Consider the following 13739-nt stretch of genomic DNA (forward strand, 5'->3'; position numbering starts at 1 on the left):
GGAGTGTGCTGGAACAAACTCAAACCAATTCAAGAGCCAATTGTTAAATTTCCAGACTGAGCTTAAATTGGCAAATGCTACAAACCAGGGTTTGATTTATTGTTTTATTGATTGTCTAGACCATTAGTGTCAAACTCAGATAGAAAAGGGGGCCCACAGTTTGCCCACATATTGACTTGATTTAAAAATGTAATATTATCTATGTTTTATGGTATTTTTATTTATTTGGTTAAATTTTTCCCAATTACATTTTAATCTGGTTCACCATATGGGTTTGAGACATGTGTTTGACACCTCTGGTCTAGACTTAAGAAAGTGATGGAGAAAATGTTAATAATGCAGATTAAACTTAAAAGTGGGTCATATGTACATTTTTAGGGATGGGGTGTGGGGGAAGAGCTGGTTGTGAAATATTCACCAACACAACCTCCTTCATGTATACTTCATGTCAGTCAAACTTATTGTTCCCCAAAGTTGTCATTTCATCTTCCATCTTGTGCCTTGACCCTTTTTTTCTGGGTGTGTATTTTCCCTTTCCCTCCAACACTAGGAACCTTTAGTTCCCTTCAAAGAGCATCATTTAGAGAAAGATTTTCCCAGGCTCCCCAGTTTTTAGGACTCTGGTCCTCCTGTGAGTCTTCTTTCCTCTTTGAGTCTCCAGGTTAGAGCTGGCTGTCTTGTTGCTTAATAAATATCTTGTAGAACTGAATTCTGGGGGTTTGGACTGGATGATATTTTCACCTCTGAGGCTGCTTGTGGTTGGCATATAAAAGCAGAGCTGGGTTGGGCTTCTGGGCTTCTTAAGCTGGTCCTGACTCATCAGCCCAGACTATGTGACTGGGAGGGAGAACAAGGGAGCCAGGTGAAGCCTTTGTGTGGCAGCTCTGGGGAGTCTGGTCATGGTGGTGGCTTTTTTCTGTCTCCTGGAGTGTTCTACTGTATTCTTTATGTGGCTTAGCCCCTGGAGACATTCCTTGCAGTGAACAAGCCTTTGTATTTCTAAACTGGGGGTTCATTCATTAAATATAACCCTTAGTATTCCATAGGTTGCCCAGTGGATAGAGTCCCAGGCTTGGATTTGGGAAGATTTGAGTTCAAATCGAACCTTAAGACACTAGCTATGTGACCCTGGGCAAGTCACTAACCTCTGTTTACCTCAATTTCCTCAGATGTAAAATGGCAATACTAAGAGCAGCTACCTCCTTGAGTTGTTATGAGGGTCATTGCACAATGCCTAGCACATAGTAAGCATTAAATAAATATTATTAGCATTTACTAACCACTTGATTGGATAGTCTGCCAGTTATTATTATTATTGATGGACACATCTTATTCAGATTACCCTCATAAACCAGATCCAGATTCCTCACCCTGAGTATTCAAAACCCTCTACAAACAGGATTCAATCCTCTTTTCCAGTTTTGTTTTCCATTTCTCCCCATTATATGTATTCTATTCACCAGCCGAGTTATGATACTGTTCCTTAAACATGGTTTGCCTTTTCCTGGGTCCATGCCTTTGTCATGACCATTCCTTTTATTGTTCAATCACGCAGTCATGGCCAGCTATTTATGACCCCATGGACCAGAGCACTCATACAACTATTCTTGGGATTTTCTTGACAAAGCCTCTTGACTGGTTTGCCATTTCTTCTCCAGTGGATCAAGGCAAACAGAGGTTAAGTGAAATAAGATAAATTGTGAGAAAGAATTGGTTAGAGTGAAAATGAGAGTGAAAGGAAGAAGTAAAAAATATAGTTTCAGGCTTGGGTCACTGGTAAAATGGTGGACCACATTAAAGAAATGAGTAAAGTATTAGAAAAACAGCATCTAGTTCAAAGAAGGAAAGGATGAATTTTGTTCCAGATGAAGTAAGTGGGAAGTGTTGATAGTGGCCAGAACTGTCCATTGAGCATCAGAGATACAACTTGGGGTTAAGTTACCATAAAGAGGCTAAAGGAGAAACTGTGGCAGTGGATGTGATCATAGAATCATGGGAAACATAAACCTGTAGATTGGATCCATGGTTTGCCAGAGATTGTGTGATGATGTTTGAACTAACTTGCAATGCTAATATCCTTCCAAATTGGAAAGGACCTTAGAGGTCCACCATGTACTGCAATCTCTAACACATTTCTCTTAAGTGATGATCCAGGCTCTACTTGGAGATATATGGTGAAAGTGAATTTACTTCTTGCCAAGATAATCCATTTTACTTTTGGATAGTTCAAATTATTTTGGAGAAATTTTTCTTTACCACCGGCCAAACTGTGACTCCCTCTAACTTTCACCAGTTGTTCTTGGTTTTATCTCCTACAAAAAAACAGATCAATCTAAGCCCTCTTCCATATGACTGGCCTGTAGATATTTAAAACAAGAAACATGACCCATTTACTTCTCTCCTTTAGTCTAAACACTCCCCCACAAACCCAAACCCCCAAAATATAGGGACTAGACCTGTGATTCCAATAGAATGAAATTCCTTGATGAGCTCCCTCTTCCAGTGAATGTCAGCACTTTCTTTGGCTACTTGGAGAATAAGATCACTCAGGGCTTAAATCACTTGCCTAGGGTGACATAGACTGGGATAGATGGGAACCTCGCCCTTCTTGGCTATGAGACTGATTTTCAGTCTACTGCCATTTTGTCTCTCCCAAGGCTAAAATACTTATTAAATTAGATTAGTGTGTGGATTTTATGATGTGGTTTTTGAGTGTCTGGAGCATTCTGCTCTCTTCAAGAGATGGATGCCCTTTTAAGAATACAGTGTCCAGATCTAAACATAGTATCCCAATTGTATGTAGGACAGATTATGGCAAGAATGATCACTATCCTCCTTTTGTAAACTTTTGCTGTAAATGCAACCTAAAATAACCATTTTTTTTTGTCAGTGACATCAAAATGGTGACTCATGTAGTACTTGAGATCATAGGTTTAGAGCTGGAAAGAACCTTAGAGACCATATAGTTCAATCCCCTGATTTCATAGATGAGGAAAATGAGGGCCAGGAGAAGTTAAGCAATTTCCCCATAGTCAAGGAACCAGTAAGTTCAGAGATCAGATTTGAACCCTCTAACTCCAAATGCAATGTATTTTTCAGTGTTCCACCTTCCTAGTCCAGTGAAACCTCCAAGTCCCTTTCAGAATTGCTGTTAAATCAAGTCTCCCCCATTCTGTACTTGTGCTGTTGATTTGATTAAAAAAAAAAACAAGGAGAGGACTTATGTTTATCCCTGGTAAATTCCAGCCCATCTGTTAGTACTCAGTACAGAGGCAGCAGGGGAACTGTAAGGCTGGCAGCATTTATATGGAGCAACTCAGCGCTGTGAGCAGCTGAGCCAAGTTTCTGCTACCATTATGGGCACATGGGGACGTCCAGTCCAGCAGGAGATTTATGGAGGAGGAGGAGGAGCAGAGTTTCCCTACCAGTAGTTAAAACACTGGCTGCTACTGTGGAGCCTTTGTTGTCTTTTCAGTAGCCTGGGAGGATGACTCAGATCTGAGGTAGTCTCTGGGGTTTGAGATGATTATGGTTGCATTGTGGGGCTTCCCTAGAGACCTCCCCCATGGATCATTGTGTGTCTTCCCCTGCAATGTCAGCTTTTTTTAGAAGGTGTCTTAAGTTGCTATGTATGTCACTTCTCCTCCTCTTCCCACTTTCTTCTGTCCTCTTTAAGGATTTTTTCATGCTCTGCCCAGTTTATAATAACCTCATTGGCTAGGGTTGGTTTCCAAGCACTAAGCATGGTCCATGATGATAAAGGTTTCCAACGATAGGTGCAGGTGTGTCCATCACACAAAATTGTTCTGAGACTCAACCAACCTTGCTAAGGATTTGAAGACTCCATTCTCTCATGGTCTTTTTGGATCTTGATTCTGCCATCCATTTTATGAGTTATATCTCCAAGATTCCTGCTATGGACAGACTTGGTGAGCTTGTCTAATGAATAAAATTCTCTATTAATGAAATGGGGCCAAAGACAGGATCCTGTAAAAGCCAATTAGAGACATCCTTCCAGGTTGACACTGACACATCAGTCGCCACTTATTGGGCTTAATCATTCAATCAAATATGAGTCTACATATCTGGAGCATATCTTTCTACCTTATCTCCAATCATCTTGGACAAGATTATTTTGTCTAATGCATTTCTGGAATCCAGATTAAAAAAAAGTCTATGGCATTTCCACAACCTACTCAGTCTAGGATCATAGTCAAAGGAAATGAGTTTAGTCTGGCATGATTTGTTCTTGATGAACTCATGATGCCTCATAATAATTAATGATACTCTAAGTACTCAAAAATCATCCCTTTAATATTCATTTGAGAGCTCTTCCAGGAAATATATCACTTATCTGTCTAAAGTCTTTTTGAGATTTGAGAAATGAGATTAAGTTTATGCACTTGTAAACTTCTTCCTACTTTTGAAGTCTGGCACAACATTTGTTTCCCCATCTCCAATCCTGAAGCATAACTATTTTTCCTAATTATTCCTATTAATTGAATGGTAAATTTGGTTTTCATGCTGATGAAAGACTACAAATGCTATGAGTGCCTCTAAATGAGTATTTTAGGAGCAAAAATCCCAATTGCCCCACTCTTGTTACAGCCTCGCTTTAGTTACAATTCTGGTATTGTGGTGGAAGAAGGGAAAAAAACACTTAGAGTTTGTTTTCATTGAACTCCCTGCTTTCCTCCCCTCCATTCTCTGGCTTCTAGCTTACTACCCTTTATCTCCCAACCCCCAGCCTGTTATCTTCCTGTCACCCATCAGATTATACCATATTTCTTTTTGCATTCTAATGTCAGCTGGGGATTTATGGAGGAGGAAAATTGGCTTTGATGGCTTTACTAGTCCAAACTAGAAACTGGGAGGCAGTGAGTTTTCACATTTGTTTTCATGGGGAGGGGTTCTTCTATTCTCAAGAATAAAACTGTCATTCAGTCTGTACCAGCTCAATCTGGCACCTTTAAGAAACAAAAACCTTATTAGATTCTATAAGTGTAAACCATCATTACCTGTTTTACCAGTTATAAAGTATTTTTATATAATTCTTCACTTGATCTGAATGATAGTTGTCCAAGAGGCAGAATAGTTACCATTTTTCAGAGGAGAAAAAGGGTGGTAGAGTTGGGGCTCAAGCACAGATCATTTGAGTCCAATGATCTTTTGAATACAGTACATGGTCTCCAAACTTAATGGATTGTTTTGCTCAAATGTGAGCCTCTGTTAACCTTGAGCCCTTTGACTTTTTCCAGTCTCTCTCATCTGCCAACAAATATGCTCATGTGGCCAAGCAAGAACTGTAGGGATGACCTGAAAAGGAAACCCAAGATCTCCAGTGGCATATTTCATCTGTACTGTGTAATCTAGTCATTTCTTAAAAATGGCCACACATATTGTTTATTTCTTGTTGGTTTTATCTCTTGACTAACTTCTAAGCTGCCGGAAGGAGTCTTCCACCTCTTTTAGAAATTCTAAAGTGTTTCAATCAATTTGATGTCCAAATTAGACACTTGTGGACTTGACCTTAAGAGACGGAAAGACAAGCCAGACCACAAAGTATAGTTTGGACCAGACCATAAATCAAAATCCTTAGGTCTTTTCTCAGATCTATCTTCTATTTCTGTTCTACTTAATCAAAAGAGAAAGTATAAACATTCTATGTCTCTCTTTAATTTTTTTTATTAAAAAAAAAGCTAATACTAGTTAGATGACTTAGTGGATAGAGAGCTGGGCTTGAAGTCAGGAAGATCTGAATTCAGATTTTGCCTTAGAGAACTCACTTAGCTGTGTAACTTTGGCAAGTCACTAACCTCATTCAGCCTCAGTTTCCTCAACTGTAAAATGATGATAATAATATTTCTTACTTCCCAAGATTGCTGTGAAGATCAAATGAGATAACACATATAAAGCACTTTGTAAACCTTAAAGTATTATATAAATATTAGCTATTAATAATAATATGCATAGGGACCATTATAAGAAACATGACCACAGAACACTGGAGCAGTTCTGGACTGATCCATCCATGCCTCCATAATATTTTATCATTCTCTATTAGTTCCTGTTGCTGCTCTCCTACCACCATAGCTATATGAATGTGGCTGACACATGTAGCTAAATGGAACAGGTACTCTGACTTTTATAAGCCTGCAGCTACCTTCTTGTAGTGGATAGAGAGTAATTATATATTGACACAAAAATAGGTAATGATATAACATCATATAAAGGCATAAAGATATGACTGAATATGGAAAATCATTCATAAAAGGCTTCCTGTTCCCTATGAACATCCTTCTCTAGTACTCTTTCAGTGAATGTGTAAGTGATTCTCAGCATGGCATAATGAACAGAGTGCTGAGCTGGAGTCAGGAAGTACAGAGTTCAAAACTGACCTTGTACATTTATTAGTGGCATTAGTATTAGTATTACTTTTGTGAATGATTTTCCACTCAGACATATTCTTTCCCATCATACAACTGGCTGAAAGATGCAGAGGATGCAAGGTTTTATTGAGATCATTAATTGTCAATTATAAAAATATCATTTGATTTGGTAGAGCAAAATGATGCTTTATAGGCTATTTCTCAACATGGCATGTCCCATTCATACACCAAAACAGAGCAACAGAGTAAACCTTATTTAATGTTTGATCATATGTCAGGGGAGCCATAAAACAAGAAGAGGAATGCTCTCCAAAGGTGTTTTTGTGATGGGGGAGATCCAATGGAGAGTCCAAGTGGAAGAGACATCCCTTGTGGATGGTTAGATTCTTTCCAGATGCTCCTTTTGGTGGTTAAACCAACCTCCAGAATGTTGCAGAGCTTCTTAGAAAAGATCCAGAACCACACAAAAAAACAAGCATAGCCCAAGGTAAAATTTTAAGGGTGTCAGAAACAAAAACAGGAACAAAGCAAAACCACAAAGTCCTATTCTTAGTTTCCAGACTTCTGTCTCAGTTCCCCCCAAAATCTTTAGTTGTCTTAATATCAGGTTGTGTCAGTGGTAGAATAGTGCCAAGAAAAGTCAAAAATAGAATCTAAGTCTAGTCTGTTAATTTGAGAAGAGAACAAAGGCAATAATTTGAGCAGGGGAGAAGGATACGCTTCCAGTAAGAGCTACTGCAGTGTCCTGAGAGCTGAGTGAAAAGTGGATACTGGACACAACCCAGTAAGTGATCTAGGCAGATGGGCTAAACTAGGTTGAGGCTGAGGGCCACTGATGAACTACAAAACCATCAGTGAGTTGGAGGGAATGTATCCCAAACATATGAAGACTTCCTCCAGTGAAACGGGCGGATAGTTCTTCCAGCGGCTATGAAGCAGGTGCTGTGCAACACTTTGAGTTTGGTTGGGCATAAAAGATACCAAGGTCATCCCCTGCATCTCAGGCCATCACTGGTTGCCTTGACTTTTATCTTGTCGCTGGAACTTGATGACTCTGAAGAGGCTGATGACTTTGTGCAACTCTTTTTCACTTAAATCCAATTCATACACAAGTCAAGATACTGACCTTCATTGAAAATGAACAACTACAAGTTGCATACCGAAATAAGCTAAAATCAAGGAGTATTGATTTTTACAGTGCCTCATAGTGGGCTAAGGAGGTCATTTTGGGGGAGGAAGAGATAACTTTACCATTTCCCAAAAGAGCAAGAATGATCCTTCTTGGTCAGATCCATGGTTTATCTAGGTCAGCATTCTTCTGTTTCTGAACAAGATACCTACTACCATGCTATTGAAAGACCACGGTTGTCCTTGATGTCATCCAAAGTTTCCTAACCAGTGCCTCTTCCACCCTTTGCTGAGTGAGAGAAGGAAGAGGGAATTTTTTCTTACAGGCAATTAATGCCTATCAGAGACAGCCTGGATAAATATCTAGTCTTGGAGCCAGGAAGATCTGAGTTTAAACCCTACCTTTGACTCAGTAGCGGTATTGTGACTCTGGGCAAGTTGCTTAAACTCTTGGAAAGATTAGTGAATCGATTCACTAAGCTAACAATTTTCAAGGAATTAGTCAACATCCATTGAGAGTTCCCTTCATCATGAAATCATTGGTCTATTCCTATTCCCATCTATCTCTTGATTACTGCTAAAGTATGAGCTAGATTGAAGTGTTTGTTCACTTATAAAAAAAGAATTGCAATGTCACATGTGTGATTTGGGACATTCATGTGTTGGATTATGCCTGATGTCAGCAGTATTTTCATGGTTAGATGCAAATTTCTTTTTCCTTGCCAATTATTTAATTAGGACATTCCCCTAAACTATTTCCCCATGAGAAATATATGCCGTTTTCTACATGGATACAGGTGAAATTCTTCAATCCTCCTCCACACACACATTAGTGATATATTTAGAGATCTAAATTTAAACTTCATTTCTTCATGAAATATTTTTACCAAATTAAATAGAATCTGATCTCCAGCCCTTATTAATAAACCTTGTCTTCCTTGGGGCTGGTAATGGGGTGGGGAAGCAAGAAGAGAAGAAGCAAAATGATTATCTACATATGAAGCCAAATCTCATTATGACAAAATATATTTACAAGGAAAAATGTTTTTAAAAATGATTCCCAGTGTCCAACGAAAAGTCCAGTTTCCTCAAACACGAGGCTATAACAAAACTTCTCATTCAAAAACAATTTGGACAGTCGAATAGATCCCATAGAATTAATTGGATTTGACTTATAAAATAATTCTATAATAATCGACAACAAAAGATGCCTTGTGTTCGTGTCCCGTTTTGTAGGTGACTCACTGTTAAATATTCAACTGAAAATGCTTTGTGTACCCTTCTGATGACACATGATAGACTTGTTGTCAGAGGACTAGCCAAATTCGGGCAGTGAGACTCATTACCGGAACGGCAGCCACTAAACCATAACCTTTCTTTGGCTACAGTAACATTGTAGAGAGAGAGTATTCCACTAATGACTTTGGACAGTGTTTAAAGCATTGAAGCAAGTGTACAATTATGACTTTGCTGTGCCATAGCTAACCATTTTGTGCCAAGGGCAAGCAGAGCACAAATGCTCCTTAAATTCAATTGGTGGAGAGAGGTAGCAGAAATTCCCTGGACCTTGTAAGATGGTAGTCACTATGATCTAATAGCTTCTTATTTTAACTAATTATTGCCAACTAGATGCTAAATCCATTTGTTTCTATGCTGGTAAAAGATTAAAAGTATTGTCAGCATCCTTCTAAATTTGGGTGTCCTGAAGTAGCTAAGTGGCTCAGGGGATAGATCCCTGGTCTGGAGTCAAGAAGACCTGACTCTGAGAAAGTCACTTACCCTCTTTCTGCCTCAGTTTCCCTAAGTATAACATGGGGTTAATAATAGCATCTGCTTACTCTAGAACTTTGCTGGAGTTTTTTCTTGCTTGAAATTTGTAGACTAAGCAGTTGTTCTAGTAACATTCAGGAGGCCTCTCTCAAGATTCTGCCTGGGTAAGGCTGAGCTGTTTGACTTATCTCTATTATCTTCCAAACTCTTCCCTCACCCCCACCTCAATTGCCCCCTTTGCAACCTCCCTTCCCCCATACCCTTCCCAGGGATTTCCGCCAAGGCTGTGAAGGGCTCTGTTGTTCACAGTTGAGAGAGAAACTCATCAGCTTGATGCCAATCTTTGTCCCATCCTGATTGCCCCCATTCACAGTATTCGAACTCAGCATTTTCCTTGTGTCTTGGAGAAGTATGCAGACTTCTTTAGGCCATGGCTATCAACGGTTGTTATCATAGTTACTCATGCTGCAAGAGTCAGAGAAATGCTTTCTCAGCCCATCCTTCTCTCCTATTGAATGTAAAATGAGGTTATCAAATTTCTCTTTCTCTAATTCCTTCTCCAGGGATGTCAGCACATTTGGAGTCTCCCCGTAGCCCCATTTTCTGACAGTGTGTATCATTTCCGAGTAGCTGCACCGGTAAGGATTTCTTCCTTTTTCTACCCTTTTAAAAAAGTGGGCATGAGACAAGCAACCCCAAATAAAAATAATGCTTTAGCTAGAGTTACTTCTGACCTTAATATCCTTTTCCTCCCTCTTTCACAGGATCTGGCAGACTGCTCCACAGATCCTTATTTTGCTGGGATCTTTTTCACCGATTACTACTTTTATTTTTATCGACATTGCAGCTAAGTTATTGGAATTTGGTTGGATTCTTGCTAAAAGGGAAAATAAGACGACGGAATGCTATTTGGGGGTCTTCTTTCCCTCTCTCTCTTCCCATCTTTATCTCTGAAAGATCCATCCTTGGAGGGGCTTTGGTGAATCGAGAAACATTAATGAAGAGAATAAAGTATTTGCTGGATCTTGGGGTTGTGTAAACTTCTGTGGAGTCTCAATTGGGAAGATGTTGTTTCTTCAAGTGTGCAGCATCCTTGCGCCTGGAAATCTTGCTCGGGGTTTTTAAGGGTGCTCAGAAATAATAGAAGAGCGGTGCTTTGCCTTGAAAATATTTGGGGGAAAGGAGGACTCCTCTCTTAGCCTACTCAGCACTCCCTTGCTAATAAAAGGCATTCTTTGTAGCAGGGAGAGGGTTTCACTTGATCCCAGAGGACCAGTGACTGAAAATCAATTCCCATTTAGGAAAATGGTTTTAGGCGTCTGGTTCTTACTGCGTGCACTTCATACAGATCTACACTAGGGAGCAGGATTGAGCTTGTTAGTGAAATTCACTCGGGAGAGTTCTTGGTGACCCTGCTCTGCAGGATCTGCGGGTTGTTAACCACTCACTGACCAGGAGGCAGCTCCGACAGGAAGATGAAGCTATTAGCCCAAGCCTAAGGCTTTGGGGGAAGTCACTTTAAAGAGGACCTAGATCTGGAGTGTTACCTTGCGTCCTTTGGGTGCTCTCGAGGGTTCTAGTTCTATCTCCCACGCCTCCTCACTGGGCATCAAGCCCTACTGGGACTAGTGCAGGGCTTTCCAGCTACAATGGCGCAGGGCACTAACAATCTCCTCCCAGAGACTTGAAGGTACAAATCACGTAGTTCTCCACCAAACAGGGCTAGGCAGCCTCTGATTGGACAATTCACAGAGCTGCTTCTCATCGTGTATAAAAGGGATTGAGGTTCCTTCAGGGCACAGCTCGGCTCGTGACGGTCCTCTGGGTTACGAGGCAGCAGAAATGTTGGCTTTTCCCTCATTTTACAGTCTCCATCCACGAAACCGGCAGCAAAATGCCAGTTGGGTTTTCACATCCTGGTGGACTTGAGTGAATGAAAGGAAAGCTTTCGTTAAGTATCACTGCGCATCAGCACCGCGCTGAATACTGGACAGACGTACAATACCAAAGGTCTGCCCTCAAGGAACTCCTAGTCTAATGGAGCAAAAGGCACGTGTGTGAGATGTTCAGGGCCGCTTGGCACCTCTGATGAGCTTGCCAAGCCCTTCTTAGAGTTACTTCTCTACCTTTCACCCAACTCTTACCCATGGCTCCAACAAGCTGCCACCAATCTTGGTCAATTGTCCCAAAAGATGGATGGAATCAGGCTGAGGGGAACTGACAGACCTCAAAGCTGCTAATAAGTTAAGGCGATATCTGCCCCAAGCACGTGAAGACTGCCCCGGGCAGAATGGGCAGATAAGAACAATCGATTCCCGGGGGCCATAAAGGTGGCTAAAGTGGGTGTCCGGGAGTATTTAGAGCTTAGTCAGACATCTAGATGCCAATAGCATCTCCTGCATCCACGGGTATCTCCAATCATTTTGACTTGTCTTGCTACTAGATGTGGATGATTCTGGAAGAGAAAGTGAGGCTGACAACTTTGTACAGTTCTGCTTCACTTAAATCCATCTCACATGGAAGTCAAGACTTCATCCTGTGATGGCAGTGGTCCTCTTTGAAAAGGAAGGATGAACGACAACAGTTATAGAGAAAGGAAAATATGTAGGGAAAAGTGAAATAGGAAAAGAATAAAAAATTATAGAGAAAGGAGTGAAATTGGAGGGGTGAGGGTAAAGATAAAGTCCCCTTTATCTTTAAGATTTTTTAAAGATTTTTTAAGACTAAAGATAAAGTCCCAGGCAGAGCATAGCCAAGAAATTTAGTTCCTTTCAGGAATGGATTCCTGTGATCTGAAGGGTAGAGCAGAAATAATTCATTATTGCCAGCAAATATTGCACATTTGCACTATCAATGCCACTGGGATAGTCCCTATACAAGGATTAATCAAATAAAACATCACATTTCTGGCTACCAGCTTTAAATGCTCTCTGACTCAGATCTATTCAGAGTAGTGATAGTCTCTCGGTGACTGAGAATGACAGTTAAGAATCAGTTAAAATCATTAAAGGAACTGAGTAATTAGTTAAGTAGATGTATTGATATGTCAGAAGACCTGTGTTCAAATTCTGGTTCTGTGACAAATGAAATTATGTCTATCAAGTGCTTTTAAAATTTTAAATGGTGACATAAATGTCCATGATTGTTGTTATTATCTTGGACTTATCATTTGGGAAAGGTTTCAGATAGAGAATCTTGGGATGAGTTAATATCCTGGTATTATTTTATATTGAATGTTGAATGGAGAGGCAGATAAAATACCTGCTTTTGATAGTTGAATAAATGTTCATTAAAAACATGGAGGGTTCATCTGCTCCTTGGTCTGATTTCTACCTGATTCTGATCACCTCTGCTGGTTCTTTATATTTTGAGAGCTTTTTGTTCTATTTAGCTTGGAGATTGTGAGCACATAGTACTCTGTACCTCTTAGCTGCCCCAAATATGAATAATTATGAAAACATTTGTGTTCAGGCCATTTTTAAAAATGGCCAATAAGTTTGAGATTGGTATCTACACAGTTAAGAGACCTCAATACCTTGCACAGTACTGACCATATTGTAGGCATTCATAGATTTGTTTATTTATACACTATGTATATTTGAGAAAACCTGCAACACCACATTTAAGGGCTGAGGCACTGTTCTTTTTTCCTTCAAAATATGCCTTAAGAGAGTTCCCCTACCCACCTTATAAAACAATGCAGGGAATGTGGAAAATCAAACTCTTACTCAAGTGGTTTCTGTGTGAGAGGAGAAGGGGTGAGGTGGGAATAGAATAATGAGGAGTACAGAGTAATTTTTCTCGCCGTCACAGAAATTGGAGTAATGACAAGATCTGGAAAATCCAGTTAGGACAGGCCTGTTTATTCCCTGAAAAGTAAAACTACAAAGAAAAAGACAATTAAGAAGGAAGAAAATCCTTAGCAACAGGAACTGATAGAGTAATGAGGCAACTATGTAATTTAGATATGTTGCCTTCCATAGTATACTATAAGCTTTGTGAAGTCAAGATCCACTTTGGCGTTGGTAAGCAGTCAATAAATATTTATTGATTGGTTGATGGATATGAAGCTGAAGTGTTTAATTCCGAGTCGTACTCTATTAGATTGTAAGCTCTAGAAGGCTTGAAGGGACTGTCTTCTGCCTTTTGGTTGTAAAGCAATGGAGGCTCAGAAAAATCGAAGGAGTTTTCCAATGTAATATAGCTAGGAAGTCTCATGTTTGGACTTAGGTCTTTAGGTCCTAGTCCAGTTCCCTTTCCACCATACAATCCTGCTTCTATGCTATCACAGGATGGAAATTCCTTAAACTTTTAGCTGCAGGGAATTAGGTAAATTATATAATTTATCACTTATATAACACCATGTTCTTTAAAGTAAAGCAAATTATATTTGTAATATATTGGAGTTCACTTATGTCCAGACCAAATAAGATAGATGACTTGTGTGCAAGG

General features: G+C 39.8%; 1 protein-coding gene across 1 annotated transcript in view; it reads left to right on the plus strand.

The window, feature by feature from the left end:
- The window catches only part of MYRFL (myelin regulatory factor like), a 130073-nt gene extending 119758 nt beyond the window's left edge, over window positions 1-10315 (plus strand). Inside the window, exons 20-21 of the mRNA XM_056798457.1 lie at window positions 9851-9925; window positions 10052-10315. Coding sequence (XP_056654435.1) covers window positions 9851-9925; window positions 10052-10138 — 162 coding nt within the window. The 3' untranslated portion in view covers window positions 10139-10315. The remainder of the gene's footprint in view (window positions 1-9850; window positions 9926-10051) is intronic.
- Window positions 10316-13739: the final 3424 nt, after the last annotated feature.

Source organism: Monodelphis domestica, chromosome 5 (genome assembly GCF_027887165.1).
Source record: "Monodelphis domestica isolate mMonDom1 chromosome 5, mMonDom1.pri, whole genome shotgun sequence".
In the NCBI taxonomy this organism is placed as follows: Eukaryota; Metazoa; Chordata; class Mammalia; order Didelphimorphia; family Didelphidae; genus Monodelphis; species Monodelphis domestica.